The sequence below is a fragment of the Zootermopsis nevadensis genome, unplaced genomic scaffold (assembly GCF_977971745.1).
Source record: "Zootermopsis nevadensis isolate Lab colony 2312 unplaced genomic scaffold, Znev_1.0 Znev_ptg000017l, whole genome shotgun sequence".
NCBI lineage: Eukaryota > Metazoa > Arthropoda > Insecta > Blattodea > Termopsidae > Zootermopsis > Zootermopsis nevadensis.
In genome coordinates, this window is record NW_028259149.1 from 16,415,017 (window position 1) to 16,434,373 (window position 19,357).

Genomic DNA, 19,357 nt, shown 5'->3' on the forward strand with positions numbered 1-19,357 from the left:
ATCGTCTTTACGAGTGAAACTCTTTGCATCAGCTAAACAAGGCTTTTTATTTCCCTGCCTTAGATACGAAGCAGGCAAGGTTAGATCAAGAACGTTTAAGACAAAACTGTACTTTTTTTAGTAAGTTGTCACGTGTATGGATGATAGTTTAACTACGTGGACCTAATATACACGCATTTGCTTTATTATCAGCTTTATAAGTTGTACTTGTGTTAGAAAGCGTAAAATCCCTGTGTCAAATGGCGAACTGTCACGTGAGTCGGTCTTGCTGTGTGCCTCAATGTTCAGGATCTAAAAATATTTCAGCCAAGAGTCCCAAAAACGTGAGCTACTTGTGTGGATTGTGAGAGAAGTGTCCATAGACATCCAAGTCTTTAAATTTGAAGGTGTGACGCACTTATGATGGTTTCTTGGGTGTTGTTTCCACGTGTGCTGTCTCCTGCAAACTGGACGTGTGTTGTGGAGAAAGTTAAACTAGTTACAAATCGCTATTTTAGCAGAACATCTGCTGTTTCGATGAATCTATCAGGAATCTTTCCTCCCATCCCTACACCTTTCAATGAAGATGAAAGCATCGCTTTCGACAAATTGGCAAGCAACTTTCAGCACTGGGAGAAGGTACCATTTCAAGGTTAGTTCATCAAAGCTCTTGAGGCCACAAAGTACATTCACTTTACTCGACGTAACTTTGTCAACTCACGTTCCATGACGTAGTAACCTTGTGTTTTGGTTCACTCGCGATACGATGCGAATATTTGCGAGTGACCTATTTTCTTACGTGCTTGGCCAAACGTACATCCACAGGTCAAGACAGTTATTTGCGCCTGGTTTAATACGCAACTGCGAGGAACGTGGACTACTTTGAGCTCCAGGACACTGGTGTCTTTGAGCCGATCGGTAAAGAAGGAGGGTGTGGTTTTAAATTCCTTTAGTGCAGCGTTTCTCACTGGTCTTCGTGTCATTTGTCTGATACTGGAGTGTGAAGGTTCAGATGCGTCTGTCACAGGGCTTGTAGCTAGTAACTTCTCCTGGCGAGAGAAACATGTACTACGCATTGCAAGTCAGAAAATCTTATCAGCGACGATCTTGTAGTTGGGGGAAAGTTTATGTCAGGTTTTACTCGCTAAAACTGAACATTCATTCATTACCACAAACGCTTTAAAGAATAAACCTGCCTTATTCGTCACTGAAGATGATATTTTAACTGTCCATGGAGCAGCTAATAGTTGCTTACCTAGCCAATTAATATTCTACCGTTTATGGAACCATACTTTTCATTGTATTAATTTATGTTGATGTATTTTGACACCGTAAGCAGGAAGGAATTTAAAATATATACCTCTAAGATTGAAAAGTAGGACTGCGCTACAAAGGACCAGATTTGTTACCCAACAGCCATGAAAGTTTGGGTAATTTATTTTATTGGGCGATTGTCAACTTCTCACGAAAGATTGTTCCATGGAGATGCATTCCGTGGTTATAATGAGTTTTAATTATAAGGGAATGCAATATAATCTGACCGACCCTTGTCTTCTACCTGCGTGTCAGAGGCTGGATCACGCGAACGTCTCAGTGGGATTCTGACGTATCTGTAATTACCAGAGCACTGCAGAATTGATGTTGTACCAGAATGCTGGTAATACATCAATACGTACAGAGTGCGACACAGAACTGTGACCTGTCCTTGTATCAGAGGTTACGTAACGTAAAATTAAATTTAAAGGATCGAGAAGGAAACGCTCTACTGTGAGGTGTCTGGTAGAAGTTTGCTACGTCCATCATCAGATAATTTTTGTTGCAAGTCAGTTACAGATAAGGAGACTGCGAATAGAGGCGTATTTAAGTAATTGGAATTTTTACTAGTGGAAGTTTCGCTCAGACATTTTTTACTAAGCTTATAATTAGGTGTTTTATTTTGGGCTATTGTAACAACGTCATCAGGGGTGGAGAGTAAACTTTGACTGTGTTAGCCCGGCTAACACTTTGGAAAAGTCTTGTGTCTTATTTTCGTGGTTCAGTAATTTACCATTCGTTGGAACAAAGTAGAACCGATCTAATACAACGCAGGCAGCCAGGCGTTGTTACATTTGTTACCCGTAGTTTATGGACTAAACCAGTGGTATTCAACCTTTTTTGTTCGCGTACCCCCAGATATAATTTACCTTCAACTTTGTACCCCCCCAAAGTTGTTGGTGTGTAATTCAAGTTATACTTATTATATAATCTACATTTAAAATAAATTAAATAAATGACATTACTGATTATTCAGTGTTTATCATAAAATAATATATTTTTTAAATTTCACGTACCCCCTAAGATGTCTTCGCGTACCCCCAGATATAATTTCTCTTCAACTTTGTACCCCCAAAGTTGTTGGTGTGTAATTCAAGTTATACATATTATATAATCTACATTTAAAATAAATTAAATAAATGACATTACTGATTATTCAGTGTTTATCATAAAATAATATATTTTTTAAATTTCACGTACCCCCTAAGATGTCTTCGCGTACCCCCAGATATAATTTCTCTTCAACTTTGTACCCCCAAAGTTGTTGGTGTATAATTCAAGTTATACATATTATATAATCTACATCTAAAATAAATTAAATAAATTACATTACTGATTATTCAGTGTTTATCATAAAATAATATGTATTTTTTTAAATTTCACGTACCCACTAAGATGTCTTCGCGTACCCCCGGGGGTACGCGTACCCCAGGTTGAAAACCACTGGACTAAACCACGGAAGTAAGACGTATTTTTTTTATTTTGTAAGTGTTAGCCGGTATGACACGGTTAACATGAACTGCTCGTCATATATATTTAAGTATTTGAAGAAATAAGCTAAGAACATTTCTGACAGTTCAAATCAGTATAACATTAATTAATTGTTAAATCTTATGCAGAACAATGCTGATACTTAAGATCCTTTAAGTCTCTTCTTGGGTTCTCTATACAAAGATATCATCTTAAAATAGTCCACAGCCACTTCATTATAAACCTATATCTACTTTTTCATTTATTATAACATTCCTATCTTGTTCAACGATAAATACCGTTTGGAACTGAAACACCGTCGTTAAATAGCCATCGGTTAAATCAGATGATGTTAGGCAACTTTTGCTTTTATACACTTTTTATAACGCGTAGTTACGTGATACTTATAATCTCTACAGTTGAAAGAGCTTCATTAACCTTAGGTTCAGTGAAACCACAAACCAGAAACCAAATGTTGCTGATTGGCGTTTGGAGTCGAGAGAATTGATGGAGCTGAGTCAGGAGATTCCTGAGAAGTCGCCGCTTGAAATGTGCATTATTCAAACAGACGGCGTTGAGGAAGACCTGCATAAATCTCCCCAGGAACCTGGACTACGTTTTGTAATTAAATTCCGTGAATCAATAAATTCTTAGAGAAGAGAGGTTATACATGAGGGTGTTGTCGGTGTTGGACCTACGAGTTCTGCCACCAAGGAGTGTTGGTCATAATGTTCCTTCCCAATTCCTCTGTCTGTTGTACAAAACCATTACGAAAGAAACTATTATTATGTCTTCTATCAAAATGTATATTATATTTTCAAAATGTGTTCTTTAAGGCTTTGACCGGGATGTTCTTTTGTTAAATCTTATGTGGTACCGCCTGATTCGACTTCTAATGGTTAAGTGAAGTGTTTTCTTCGCGGTACGGTCTGGATTCGTAAATAATATTCAGACGATCTTCGGCTTCAAAGGGTTAAGACGATATTGACGATAATTTATTTCCGATACACATTTTTGTTTGCTCTGTTGGTAGTCACACTGGGTTTATCACACTCAGAAAATATCGATAGTGGTTTTCTCGATTGTGACGATACTAATATTTGAGAGGAACGTATTACCTCCAGCTTCAGTGTTCTGCCACAATCTACGTCAGAACCTAAAATCTGAGACAGAAAATATTTTTATTTTTTGTTTAATGTTAAGTGAATATTGTATGAACTTCAATGTATATATTTATCTGAAGCACCGAAATTACGTAAAGAAAAGCCCGTTTAACCTTGTTGGTTAAAGACCATCTACGCTGTGGCTATTGTACTAGACGCAAGGATGTTTTGTTTGTGTATACGCAGGGTATGTTGTTCAGGGGTCTAATGGCGAGTACCCACTTCTAACAACCCAGGAGAGGGTTGGAATGGTTAGCCAGGTGAGGCATCTCATCCCGTCAGACAAATTGCTTATCGCTGGATCCGCTTGTGAATGTAAGTAAAATTATTATGTTAAGGGCTGACCAGATGATGATGTATTATAATATAGAGGCATCAGACAGTGTCATTTAAGCTGGCTTCTAATAGAGGCAGGAATATGACGGGTTACGGTGAATACCTGCTTTAAACTTGCGGGATTTGTAAATATTTGTATTTTTTTAATTTTATATTTTGTGAAATAAGCCGAATGGAAACTTTAGCAGTTTAACAGCCGTGGGATACTAATTATTCACCGCTGATTTAAACGAGAAGTAACGAAAATGAAAGGTATTTGATGAAACTTGAGGGTTTTTTTCATAAAACTAAGTTGTTCTAAGTGTCGATTGCCTCGTTTTGAGCACTCCGCGTTATCTTTTATTAAAATAATTATTTATAACGAAATACACATGCTCTGAATATTTGTTGAACCATATGTACGTGTTATAATTTATCAATTACTCGTCGTGTTTGGGCAGCACTTCAATCAGCTTTGTAAATTAACATATTTCTAGTCAAATAATATTGTAATTGTGTTTTATGGAACAGTATATTGGCTCTAAAATTATGCATGAGTAGGAAATGTTTAGCTGCTGTTATGCCACTTTTGAGCGAATCGCAGTCAGAGAGAGAGTGTGTACTCTCAAGCGAATAAATTTATCTGGAAATGACAGCAGATTTCATGTTTCTTGTTTGTTTTTCGTTTGGTTTACGTTTTAACGGTCGATTGCATTACACGCAATTGTTTTATTAAAATAAACATTACGCACATTACAAATTTTGCTTGCATCATTCGTATCTGGGAATTAAATGTTAGTTCTGTATTTGTAAATAGGCAGAGAAAATGTTTAAAGTAACATATATTTTCAGTTATAGAGACACATGTATCAGTTTGTTCTGAATGCGTATACACTCGTGAATGTATTGTTGTCATTTCTGAAACTCCAGACCGTGCGTAAGAGAAGACTTTCTAGTGGTGTACCGTTCCTTGCGCTTGTGTTTCGTGGTTTTAAATAACATCCTTCCCTTCTGGAAGCTGTCGGTCTCCGCATTCCTGCTCGGAATCTGATAGACTTTTTTGTGTTTAATCAAAAACTGGCATAATTAAATTAAATTCTTTATTATTGGTGTCCTGAATCAACAGGCCAATTACAAATACAGCACAAGAGATGAGAAAAATACATGAGTGCAGAGGATGTTAATACATAAGGAAAAATTACTTCTTAATATCTGTAATGATAATTTAAATAAATGAAGTTATTTTATTTAAATAATAATATTAAAATGACAATACATAATTGATTTTTTTTAAATTTAGTTTATTTAACGACGTCTCTGCAGTAGCCTGTATAGCTTCGAATGAGAGGATGCTAGTAAATTTGAAATGATGTGGAAGGAAGACGTCGTGGTCCAGGTATTTGTCTTATCACGATATTTTTTTGTTGGTACTTTGAGATGCCATATTCTTTCCAATCTCATTACAACAGAAATCTGACGGGAAGAGATCCAGGGCCAGATTAGAAGGTAATATTGAAATGTCTTAAGAAAATAGTTTTTGTTGTAATGAATATCATTTAACTGGCTTATGGTAGGGTGTAATGGAGAATTATAATTATATTAGTGATTAATTTTATGGTTCCATAAAAAATTAATTCGGATCATTATAATGCATCTTGCTGAAGGTGATGTTTTTAACACATACGTTTATGGTAGCTGTAAGTTTTATCTCAAAGAAATAACCTGCTTTGAAACCTTAACACTTCTGGAGAAAAGAAAAATACTCAGACTGAATTTTATTTTCAGCAACGCGGGGCACGATTGAGCTCAGCAATAAAATGGCGGCAGCTGGAGCCAATGCCGTGTTGGTCGTGAATCCCAGTTACTTTAAGAACAGCATGACGGTGGGTCGAGAAGCCCTATGGCGTTCTGTTTGCTTATTTAACTAAGTTTACTCAACTGCATAAATGAAGATGGCTGTCTTCTGGGCTCTTTCGCCGTGTTGTCTGGTAGAGGCCAAGCGAGAATTGGTGGAACATGCGCAAAGGACTGATTGTGGTCGTATGAGATGGACCCGTCCGAAGCACGCGCTAGAGGGGTGTCAGCGTCAGTTGGTCTGTAGCTCTAGCTGTGTTTAGTTCGGTGCGTCACCGCAGCTGAGTCTGTGCGACCCCCACTACTAATGAACTCCCCTCTCTCGGCTTACACAACGAGCATTTAGGTGCCACCATTACTCGCGCGACCTCTAGAAGGTTATTGACTTTTCGGAGGTGAATGCTGCCTCCACTGTTAGGGCGATGAATAAGCCTCCGGTTGCTTACTTATCGCCCTGGTGAGGGAGGCAGTAATGACGCCTGAAACGCCGGTAAGTATCTAAGAGACTACAAAGCGCCAAACCCCGGAAGACAGCCATCGCCCTTCCAGCGAGAACCTCAAATGCATAGATCCTCAATTTGAGTAAATGTCACATCGATAACCCAACTATTATTACGCTTTTAAGTGCGATGCCTATTAGGTTAAACAGCTTAAGTAAAATCATATATTTGTGCATTAAATAAATAAAAATTAAGCAGGAATGTTTTCACGGTGAGATATTAATTTTTGTAGATTAAATTCCTTTGAGTGATAGGATAAATTGGAGAATTTCTTGAAGGACGTGGTTATTTTTCTTTTAAACGCCAGGAAAATCGTTTTATCTGGACAAAAAATGTGACACAGGTGCCCCTTAATTTTAAGTACGAGTGCCATCCTATTCGTTTCCTCTTCCTATGAAATAGAATGAAAATAAAAAATATTCCAACGTCGTTTACTTAAAAAATTACTGGCTAAACCCCACAACTAAACTAAAAAGGAGGTCTCTTTCTGAACTGCAAAGAAAATTTAAACGTGTAGGAACGGATATTAGGGAGATGTGGTGTGTATGATTTGACGAAGGGTTGAAATTGATCAGGATCGTGTCCAGTGTCGCTTTTGTATTAGCGGTGTTGAACCTTTGAGTTCTGCCACCAGAGTTTGTTAGCTTGAATCTTATTTATATTTTTCTAGAAACTTGTTTGGTCTGATTCGGTTCAGTTCCTCCACTTCTGTACTTGTAATTTCTGTCGATGTACAGGCCAGAGCGTTAGTAAGGCACTATGAGACCGTGGCGGATCGGAGTTCGGTTCCCGTCATCATATACAATATGCCGGCCAACACAGGCATTGACCTGACAGCAGATGTCATCAGCCAACTCGCTCCACACCCAAACATCATCGGGCTCAAAGACAGCGGTGGAGACGTAAGTGTTTCTGAATTAACCTTTCTCTCTGCTCTCTTGAGATTTCAGGTTTGCAGGGCAGAAGTGTTGATCGTGGTGTACGATTTGAAGTTTTCACGGCGGTGAGTCTGAAGATGGCTGTCTTCCGGGTCGTAACTCCATGTAGTCTGGTAGAATTTTACTGACGTTTCAGAGGTCATACTGCCTCCGTCATCAGAGTATGAAGATTTCTGTCTTCCGGGTCGTAACTCCATGTAGTCTGGTAGAATTTTACTGACGTTTCAGAGGTCATACTGCCTCCGTCATCAGAGTATGAAGATTTCTGTCTTCCGGGTCGTAACTCCGTGTAGTCTGGTAGAATTTTACTAACGTTTCAGAGGTCATACTGCCTCCGTCATCAGAGTATGAAGATTTCTGTCTTCCGGGTCGTAACTCCATGTAGTCTGGCAGAATTTTACTGACGTTTCAGAGGTCATACTGCCTCCGTCATCAGAGTATGAAGATTTCTGTCTTCTGGGTCGTAACTCCATGTAGTCTGGTAGAATTTTACTGACGTTTCAGAGGTCATACTGCCTCCGTCATCAGAGTATGAAGATTTCTGTCTTCCGGGTCGTAACTCCATGTAGTCTGGTAGAATTTTACTGACGTTTCAGTGGTCATACTGCCTCCGTCATCAGAGTATGAAGATGGCTGTCTTCTGGGTCGTAACTCCGTGTAGTCTGGTAGAATTTTACTGACGTTTCGGAGGTCATACTGCCTCCGTCATCAGGGCGGTGAGTGAAGACAGCCATCTTCTGTTGACTGTGGTCTTCAGGCTTCTGACACCACGTGGTCTTGAGTAACAGCGGCTTTCCTCCATATTTTGGTTGTGACGCCGTGTAGGCCACGACCGACATCTTTTAGTTCGATTTGACTGTGTTTTATAATTTTGTGGATTAAGCCAACGTTCTTTTTCCAGTTCAGAATTAACTTAATAGGTAGAACGTAAGTGGCTAATGGGACTCGAATGTTCGTCATCTTCTTCAACAAATACCAGCCAATGGGCCAGATTAATCAAGTCCACCCCTTTAAATAGGCAATTTCTTTCTGATTTCATCCACACGTGTTGCATGTCCCACCAATCTCATTCCTTTGCTCTGACCGTCCTAACTTTATTAGTTTACGTGTTCAAATCATAAACTTTCTTAACACCCAGTTTCCTCATAGTTCTCAGTTACTTCCACACGTCATCATAGACACATTTTTTCCTCTAAATATCCCTGATTTATACTCCAGAACTTGTTGGAGTTAGATACCAACCTTGGTACTAAAAATTAATAATAATATTAATTATAGTTTTGTGTTTTCTTTTTACGGGGACGGGAAGACAGATCTTAACTGAGTTTTAGCGACATTCCACGAATTTAAAATTTAGTTATGAGCCTTTAGTTAGTATTTGAACTTTTCCATGTTTCTAAGGGAATTATTAGTTTGAATCGTGATATCATGTAGATTGTTACCATCTACAAGACTGCACGATGCCATAATCCAAATTGTTACCGCCATGAAAACGTTTAAACTCAGATTTATCGAGTTTAATTATAACTTCGTTTTGTATTCTCTTGACGAGACACAGCCTGTTTTTATCTGTAAATCAGCACTTATTTGTGTCTAATATAATTTATTTATTTCTTGAGATATTACATTTTTTCCAATGATGCAACATATTATCCACGCATCTCTGCGTAATTCAATTAGCCATACGTAACCCATAATCAAATTTTCAGTTTTAAAACTTCTATATTCTTAACTCGCTGTACCATCTGTAGAGCTGTTTGCAGCTTAATTGTTTTCTCAATTCCCATTTTATATCTCGGAGAATCCGCTGGCTTCCACAAACGATTTCTAACTTCGTTTCAATAAAACCCATTCATCCGATACCCGAACGACGAAACCACCGCACGCCTGTTCAGTTTGTAGTCGTGACACATGAACCCAAAATTCTACATAAAAGCGAATACCAAGGTCTACTTGCTTCGACATTCCTCCTCAGCTCGGTTAGTATCCACAGCCTCATTTCGCGGGCTGGTTTGAAAATTCAGTTAACTACATTTTAAAGGCGTCTAGAACTGACATTTCCAAACGCTAATTTGCATCTTATTGCCGTAACGTTTAGTTTTTCGTGACATAAATGAACGTGTTGGTTTATTTAGCCAAAAGCATTTCGTGATGAATTATTCTGCCACAAAAATAGAGACCTGGTGGAACACCAACGACCCTTTTGTTGACAAAGGTAATTAATTGTAGACGGAAACTTGTATTTAATTAAACATTTCAGACCAACGACACGAGGATTGTAGAAGGCAATTATTATTATTATTAGTGTTCTGTCTGAGGACAGGTCCATATGAACAGGATCCTTCCATCCTTTTCTCTGACTGGGACCTGTTCATATACGTTCTTGGCAGATGATCCAGAAGTGGTTTGCCATTGCCTTCTTCTGTGTGTGAATGGAGTAATTGTTGGGATGCCACGGAGGAAAACTCCGTGTTGCCTAGACCACGGCCTTGCCCAACACAAGTTATAAATTCGGGCACCGCCGGGAATCGAACCCGAGACCCCAGGATTACAAGGCCAGCGTTCTAACCGCTAGACCACCTCATCTTATTATTATTTAGTGTTCTGTCTGACGACAGGTCCATATGAACAGGTTCCTTCCATCCTTTTCTCGGACTGGGACCTGTTCATATACGTTCTTGGCAGATGATCCAGAAGTGGTTTGCCATTGCCTTCTTCTGTGTGTGAATGGAGTAATTGTTGGGATGCCACGGAGGAAAACTCCGTGTTGCCTAGACCACGGCCTTGCCCAACACAAGTTATAAATTCGGGCACCGTCGGGAATCGAACCCGAGACAGTATTATTAGTTATTTTGTCTTCTTCAGATGATATTGAAGTCTTGTAGTAGAAATAAACGCTAAATATATAGTAAAATTATTTATCTGTTTATCTTCTTTTCGTTTCTCTTTCATTACTTTCTTCTTTCCTTTTGCATTTCTTTTTCCGTTATTTACTTTTAAACCTATACGTAGTCATCCACAGTCCCCACCTTCCTGCATTGCTACGGGATCACTCTGTTACCTATTACAGTTGTGAGTCTGCAAGATTACTTTCTATCGGAAGACTTCTGAGAAGTTCATATGTCACTTGAAACAGCAACACATTCAGATGTCGGATCATTTCCTTTGCGTTGTTTCACAAAATATATAACTTTATATCGCTCGTAGGAATTCTGTGTAATATAAAAGTTTCTTCCAATTTCCGCCAAAATAAATATAATACTACTGTAAAGTAAGTATCGAAATCCCTTGGACGACTACAGGACGATCAGTTGCTGCCAGCTGTGCCTGGAAGCCATCGGTGGTCAGTTTGAACACGTACATTAGATTATCTGATCCAACAAGTGGTATTCGTGACGTATGCAATGGTTTAGTTTTTAAAATGTACTTATTTCATCGAATAAATATGTGTAAATGTCTTTTTGGGACACCTGTATTACCGATTTATTTTTGTTTTGAACTCTGTTATTGACAATTTTAATGTTTTCATACAGTTCACAATTCTGTACTTAGTAATGTTACTCAGCTGACGCCAGAAGTTACGAGTCGCCCCCAAATCTTTCCAGAACCTTCGGGATTTTCCGGTTACGTTCGGGACCACTATCTAAAATTACTGGAACATCGTGCGAATAGCTTGACCCTTGCAATTGAGTGTTCAACTTCTGGAAACAATTTTAATCATAATTGATGTCTTCTTGGTTGTTGCGCCGTGCAGTCTGGCATTAGTTTACCGACGTTTCAGAAGCGTTTGCTGTCACTATCATCATCGTCCTGATGATGGAGGTAGCAAGGACCTCTGAAACGTCGGTAATCTTATGCCAGACTGCACGGCGCAACAACCCAGAAGACAGAAATCTTCATACTCATCACCCTGATGATGGAGGCAGTAAGGACCTCTGAAACGTCGGTAATCTTATGCCAGACTGCACGGCGCAACAACCCAGAAGACAGAAATCTTCATACTCATCACCCTGATGATGGAGGCAGTAAGGACCTCTGAAACGTCGGTAAACTTATGCCAGACTGCACGGCGCAACAACCCAGAAGACAGAAATATTCATACTCATCGCCCTGATGATGGAGGCAGTAAGGACCTCTGAAACGTCGGTAATCTTATGCCAGACTGCACGGCGCAACAACCCAGAAGACAGAAATCTTCATACTCATCACCCTGATGATGGAGGCAGTAAGGACCTCTGAAACGTCGGTAATCTTATGCCAGACTGCACGGCGCAACAACCCAGAAGACATCCATCTTCATACTCATCACCCTGATGATGGAGGCAGTAAGGACCTCTGAAACGTCGGTAATCTTATGCCAGACTGCACGGCGCAACAACCCAGAAGACATCCATCTTCATATTCGTCGCCGTGACAACCAGATGTTTCACGATATAAATTAATGTTTTGTGACGAGCTATTTGTATACCTGGTGTTGATTAACGACGTGTGTAAGCCCATTTCTCCCAGCGTATTTTGCTCTTTAGGTGTCTGTTTCGTCTGGCTTCTAGATCGCGAAGATTGCAAGAGTTGTATCTCTTACACGACACCACAAATTCCAAGTTCTGGCGGGTTCAACAGGATTTCTCCTACCAAGCCTTCTTGTCGGTAAGCATACGATCTTTTGCAAATTACTTTTAATTGTGTTCGTTTTCCCGTCCGTTTTGAAGGAACAGCACCGAAACTACTTAAAGTACTGCATATTATGGGCCACTTTATTTAAAAATCCAGTTACTTGAAACGTGTTGTGCGACATTTCTGTTAAGTCCGTATTTTCATGTGGAAATTGTATCTCGTAATTTGGTTAATTTTAAAATCTGCTGTATTTAAGTACCTGGCGAAATTTCCGGCCTCCTTGCTACTTTGATTTCCTAAACGTTCGATATTAAATTGCTTTCTCTATTAAATGACTGCAAATTTATGGGCCAAAATAAAAATTATTTCGACCCTCTAAATTCTCAGTGCCTTCTTTTGTGTATTTAAATCGACGTAAAACACAAGTTGTTAGATTCTTATAGCAAGAGACAGCAGAAGGGTTTGTTTTTATTTATTTTACGAAACGCCGTATTTATTCGATGAAAACGAACTATCTTGTTCATAATATGGAAACGGTTAACGCCTTTTACATTTGTAAATTTTCCCGTTAACGCTTAGATTTCATGAGTCTCGTTGAAGGTGCTTACCAATTTCATTTTCCGTAAAATATTTTCTAGTTTTTTATTGTTTTTTAGTAATAATGAATTTAATTATTATATTAAGCATATTATTTAGCCCATTTACTTGTGAATTATCACTCACTAAATAAATTAAATTGAATTATTATTAATATGGTACATTTATATATTTAGTTTTATTTGTTGGATTTCGTATTTGTAATGTTTTATTATTATTGTTATCTAAATGAATGTAATTACTATCGTTCAGTGTGTGACTGTTATTGGACTTATCTGGCTGTTGTCAAGAGCTTAAATGAATTAATTACTTTTTTCAAGGATGGGTTCTAATTATGTTATGCTTCGGTCCACAGTTCCTGAAAACAATATTTAATCTTATATTTTCTATAATTCTTTTTAAATGCGCTTGTCGTGTTCCTTTACAAGTATTTGCTAATTATTAAAGCAAATATATGTAAATATACGTTTTATCGTCATTTTTAATTCTACTGAAGCGAGCATATTTCTTAAAATTTTCGTCTCAGTAGAATCAGTCTCTTTTGTCATTTTGTTAAACCCCACGCTTAACGACCATCTACGGACTAATACTAAAGCAGAGACAATGTGCTTACGTTTCGATTTCCTTCCTTCCTTCCTTCCTTCCTTCCTTCCTTTGTATTTAGATTCTTTTTAACACTTCACATTTTTAAATGAATATAACATATTTTGTCTTGTTTTTATTTATGTAAACTTGACTTTACCTGTAATAAGTAAAATATTTGTTCTAATGTATAGTTTTCGGGGAAACTGAATGCGCCCTAATGGAATTTAAATAAGATTATTTATTTTATATTTATTCTACGAAACTGTAAGAATCTCAGACTGTATATCGTCGAATAATACAATAATTAAAGAATAATTAATTAAAAAGTGTGTGGAAAGAAACGATCTTGGCCTCATTTAATTCATTATCACACAATTTGCCTGGAAGAATTGAAAATCATGGATTTCAGTGAGGATAGACAATTTCAGAACCTAGATTTGATATCAGGATTTACCGAATACGAAACGTGTGCCAATAACGTGATGACGACGTTAGTTTAAAATAAAAATGCAATTGATTTACAGGTTTTTTAAGTGCCAGAATTCAAGCAGAAATAATCGCTCAAAAAGTTTAGCATCACAATTATTCTGAGAAATAACAACTATTTTTCAAAATAACACAGTACTTAAGATAAATCTCGGTAACAACTGAGAATCGCTCGAGTTCCAAGACTGCAGTAATTAAAATGCGCACTGAATAATTAATCATTTTTACGTGTTCCTTGCGTGAAGTTCTTCGGCGTAGATCTAATTCAGACGGCACGAGAGATCCAGACCGACTTTGCTTTGCAAGTTTTTATCTATATATTTCAGGATGTGTTGGGGGAATCAATGGTCTTGCTAACATTCTAGGTGATGAAGTGTGTACTATTTACAACCTATTCACCAAGTCCAAACTTCAAGAAGCGGTGGAGTTACACCTCCGGCTTGTCACTCCAAACGCCACGGTAAGGAATAATCTGCAAAGGGCAATTGTATCTGTCTTTTTCTTAAGGTTTTCGCGGCTGAGTATCAGTGAACAACTTTAGCTTTCGGGGTGAGCTACGTCGAATGTTGAACGTCATCAAACCTTTCGACAAGTATTTCAGTTGCCATCTTCAGGGTGAGTGCGTTAAGTTTGGGCGTTCTTGGCACGCTTAAAAGGGCAGGTATTAGGTGGTGAGTTTGATTTAATGACATCGCGAGCTCCAGCCGCGAAAACCGAAGTACGAGAATGAGCCAAGAAATTATCTTCATGTGCTCCATATCTTATCACGGCATGCTTCAGTTGTTTAAGCAGATAATCGTACCTATTAAAAAAAATCTGGACGTAGTTTAGACGGCGATGAAGTCAAATTTATTTAATTATGTAAATTTAGTGCCTTATTTCAAGAAACGAGATACATATTTTAAAACAAATTTGGTATGCATGATCTGAATCTTTCACGGCGACTAAGTATAATGAATTCTTCTCGGGCTATCAGCCTCGTAAGGTGTTTTATCATTAAACCACCTTAAACTGCCGGTAGACGGAGAAGAATTAATTAAATTTGTTATATTTAATTTGTTTAGTGTGTGTATTGACAGTGAACAGTGAAGCGTAGTATTCTAATTGTTTATTACTTAATGAGTTTTCGTCAATTTTAATAAATGTTAACTAACAATGAATAATCGCACGTGAATTTAATGTTTGTTTATAACAAGGGAAAATTCAATCGTAGTCATGATTATCCAGTTAGTGGAGAGTCTATTATCCATGGGTCATTACGAAATGCCAGTTTAGATTTGTTTATGTTATGTATTTTACAATTTCTTCTTTCAAAAGCACGCTGAAAATTTCTACAGACGTGTGTACTTTTGAATTTGGTTTTACTGATTTAAATTTTGGCTGTTGTTTCTTCCTATTTTAATTTTTGGTTTGTATTTGAGGAACGACCGCTACGGTGGTCTAGCGGTTAGAACGCTGGCTTGTAATCCTGGGGTCTCGGGTTCGATTCCCGGCGGTGCCCGAATTTATAACTTGTGTTGGGCAAGGCCGTGGTCTAGGCAACACGGAGTTTTCCTCCGTGGCATCCCAACAATTACTCCATTCACACACAGAAGAAGGCAATGGCAAACCACTTCTGGATCATCTGCCAAGAACGTATATGAACAGGTCCCAGTCCGAGAAAAGGATGGAAGGATCCTGTTCATATGGACCTGTCGTCAGACAGAACACTAGAATAAATTATAAGATGAGGTGGTCTAGCGGTTAGAACGCTGGCCTTGTAATCCTGGGGTCTCGGGTTCGATTCCCGGCGGTGCCCGAATTTATAACTTGTGTTGGGCAAGGCCGTGGTCTAGGCAACACGGAGTTTTCCTCCGTGGCATCCCAACAATTACTCCATTCACACACAGAAGACGGCAATGGCAAACCACTTCTGGATCATCTGCCAAGAACGTATATGAACAGGTCCCAGTCCGAGAAAAGGATGGAAGGATCCTGTTCATATGGACCTGTCGTCAGACAGAACACTAAATAATAATAAGATGAGGTGGTCTAGCGGTTAGAACGCTTGCCTTGTAATCCTGGGGTCTCGGGTTCGATTCCCGGCGGCGCCCTAATTTATAACTTGTGTTGGGCAAGGCCGTGGTCTAGGCAACACGGAGTTTTCCTCCGTGGCATCCCAACAATTACTCCATTCACACACAGAAGAAGGCAATGGCAAACCACTTCTGGATCATCTGCCAAGAACGTATATGAACAGGTCCCAGTCCGAGAAAAGGATGGAAGGATCCTGTTCATATGGACCTGTCGTCAGACAGAACACTAGAATAAATTATAAGATGAGGTGGTCTAGCGGTTAGAACGCTGGCCTTGCAATCCTGGGGTCTCGAGTTCGATTCCCGGCGGTGCCCGAATTTATAACTTGTGTTGGGCAAGGCCGTGGTCTAGGCAACACGGAGTTTTCCTCCGTGGCATCCCAACAATTACTCCATTCACACACAGAAGACGGCAATGGCAAACCACTTCTGGATCATCTGCCAAGAACGTATATGAACAGGTCCCAGTCCGAGAAAAGGATGGAAGGATCCTGTTCATATGGACCTGTCGTCAGACAGAACACTAAATAATAATAAGATGAGGTGGTCTAGCGGTTAGAACGCTTGCCTTGTAATCCTGGGGTCTCGGGTTCGATTCCCGGCGGCGCCCTAATTTATAACTTGTGTTGGGCAAGGCCGTGGTCTAGGCAACACGGAGTTTTCCTCCGTGGCATCCCAACAATTACTCCATTCACACACAGAAGAAGGCAATGGCAAAACACTTCTGGATCATCTGCCAAGAACGTATATGAACAGGTCCCAGTCCGAGAAAAGGATGGAAGGATCCTGTTCATATGGACCTGTCGTCAGACAGAACACTAAATAATAATAATAATTTGAGGAACCTTTACCTGCCGGCACGTTACCTTTATAACATATCACGTGATTTACATTTCCGATAAACTACGACTGTAGGACTTTTCTGTTTTACTTTACCCAGGGACCAGATTAGTCACATGACAGCAATGTTTCTAAACGAGATATTTCGAGCATAACATGGAAACGATTGTCATTTAATCTGAAATGATACAAATAAAAATTTGGCGACAAATAAATATTTCTTTGTAAATTATTTCACTGTATGGGATTTTAACATTTGTTTATCTGAAGTTGTAAAATGCTACAAATAAGGATACTGTGGTCGCCATATCTCTCTTCGTATGAGATTAAACGATTGGGTGTTGTAATAACCTTGGATGCATGTTACTTGGACATAAATTTCTCACGTTGCCTTGTACGGATATCCAAGAGATTGATCCATAAATTCACGATCCTCGATCCACAAGGAGTCTGAACACCTGGAAACAGTTTTCAGAACGGTATAATTAAGTACTGCAGTTGAGTACATATATTTTATAAGTGCGATTATTTCGTATTTGATATTTCTCAGTGTTTCCAGTGCTCATTAATTACAGGTACAAATATATTTATACAGAAGTCTTCACACCCTTAAAAAAAATCCTCGTTTTTTCTTAATATTTACTGTATCGAAATAGGTAAAACATAAATTGTATAATATTTATGTTTTTGAAATTTTCTGCACGAAACGTTATTTTTTTTAGAAAATATATAAGTTTACAGCTAAGCTTCTCCTAACTTAAGATTTTTGACTCTGAAAGAAATATCGTGCTAGTATGTAAACCTTCGTTGCATGTTCGAAGAAAGGGTTCAGTGGCGGACTGTTATGAACACTGTAATGAACTTTCTGATTCATAAAAGGCGAAGAATTTTTTTGAGTTATATAAAGTTCAGTTTGATGTTATTAATCTACATGAAATCTGGGTGACAGAAAGTTCTCTCTCTGTATCTGCTGATGTGCGTTTAGTTACTTAAAATGAAACATCCACTGGATTTATGTATCTGTTTTATCAGCCACACGACTATAACAGCTTTTATTAATTCTCTCTTCTCTCCTCGTCGCTTTCATATGGAGTTCGCTTGCTTTGCGTAGTCATCATCTAAATACGCCCCATTTAAATCCCTTATGGAACGATTCAACAAAATGAATGCGGAGAGCTCATGCTAATTTGTGCTCTCTCACTCACTCCTTGGAACTGCGTAATTTATAAGGACGTTCAAAACTGTCGTCAGTCCCTCCCTGCGTAAGTGAGCGTAGGGAATTGGGACAAGAAGTGATGAAGCCATTAACAAATGTACAAGAAATGACGTAAATTAATTAAGAACGAAGAAAACAAGACGATTGGAAATAAACAAAGAAAAATAAATAGGAAAGGAATGATAAGAAATATACAGCTAAGGAATAAAGAAAGACGAAAATAGGACATAAAGAAAGAGAGAAAGAAATTAGTATCTGCATGTGTGTAAATACGAGGCGCGTCCACAAAGTAAGTTTCCCACTCGTCCCACAGCTAGCAAACCTTATATTGCGCGAAGCGACTGTGCGTACGTGATAGAGCAATGACGTAGCATGGCGCATGCACTAACGGTACTTCCCGCGTTCTCACAGTAGCATCGTTGCAGCTGTTGAAGATGGAGGTTCTTATTCCAGCTCCCGCCGACTGTGAGGTGCGGTCAGTGATAACGCTAGGCCGCACACGGCTCGACGGACAGCAAGTCTCCTGCAGGAGTTCAGCTGGGAGGTGTTTAATCATTCACCCTACAGCCCGGACCTCGCTCCCAGTGATTTCCATCTTTTCCTACACCTCAAGAAATTCCTGTCCGGTCAGCGTCAGCGTTTTGAGAATGACAGAGAGGCGGAGATGGTTGTCACACAGTGGTTCCAATCCCAGGCGGCAGACTTCTACGACACAGGTATTCAAAAGTTCGTCCCACGGTATGACAAATGTCTCAATTCCGGTGGCGAATATGTTGAAAAATAGCTGGACACTTGCTGTATCTGTTGCAATAAATATTTCCATGAAATTGTGTTTTGTTTCTGTAAACGGCCCCAGGGAAACTTACTTTGTGGACGAGCCTCGTACACCGTTCATCTCATCCTCCTATTCAGAAAACTGTACCATGACAAAGGCTTCTTATGAAAGTATTATGTGTTTGGTGTCCAGGTGACGAGAGAACTTGGCGTACCTGCAATGAAGGAGGCCATGGATATGATGGGTCTGTACGGAGGACCTTGCAGACAGCCTCTGCAGCCTCTAACAGATTCTGACAGGCAGCTGGTTCGAGATGCTTTCTCAAGAAATGGCTTTCTTCCGAAGTGTTAAGCACACAGACGATGACCCTAGAGTCTGATAGTAAGTTTATACACCTGATTCCACAAAGTTAATAAAATATCTAATACATGTAACGTATTGAGTTATCCTTTGTCTAAGCGTCATGGATTTGTGTTGGGTACGTGGTTGTAAATCTCCACGCATTCTAGTGTTGGCGACGAGAAACGTCTCTGCTCTTATCAGGATTCTTCCAGCCCAGGATTCTCCAGTTTCAGTAATTCCATTTTGTCTCCTTGGTTTTTCATAACAAACCTTTACCAGTTTAATGATAAATCT

The 19,357-nt window shown here is 39.0% G+C and overlaps 1 protein-coding gene across 3 annotated transcripts; it reads left to right on the top strand.

Annotated features, from left to right (window-relative positions):
- The first annotated feature begins 10 nt into the window (after nucleotides 1-10).
- Nucleotides 11-19,155, top strand: LOC110831450 (4-hydroxy-2-oxoglutarate aldolase, mitochondrial). Of its 3 annotated transcripts, none has more exons than XM_022067459.2 (7): nucleotides 11-631; nucleotides 4,113-4,241; nucleotides 6,027-6,124; nucleotides 7,333-7,497; nucleotides 12,084-12,180; nucleotides 14,181-14,275; nucleotides 18,914-19,155. In XM_022067459.2, exons 1-7 carry the CDS (start codon nucleotides 400-402, stop codon nucleotides 19,070-19,072), a joined length of 975 nt encoding a protein of 324 aa, XP_021923151.2. In that variant the 5' UTR covers nucleotides 11-399; the 3' UTR covers nucleotides 19,073-19,155. The 3 variants fall into 3 exon arrangements, with proteins under 3 accessions (XP_021923151.2, XP_021923152.2, XP_021923150.2); XM_022067458.2 differs by having other exon boundaries at nucleotides 12-631; nucleotides 14,142-14,275; XM_022067460.2 differs by lacking the exon at nucleotides 14,181-14,275.
- Nucleotides 19,156-19,357: the final 202 nt, after the last annotated feature.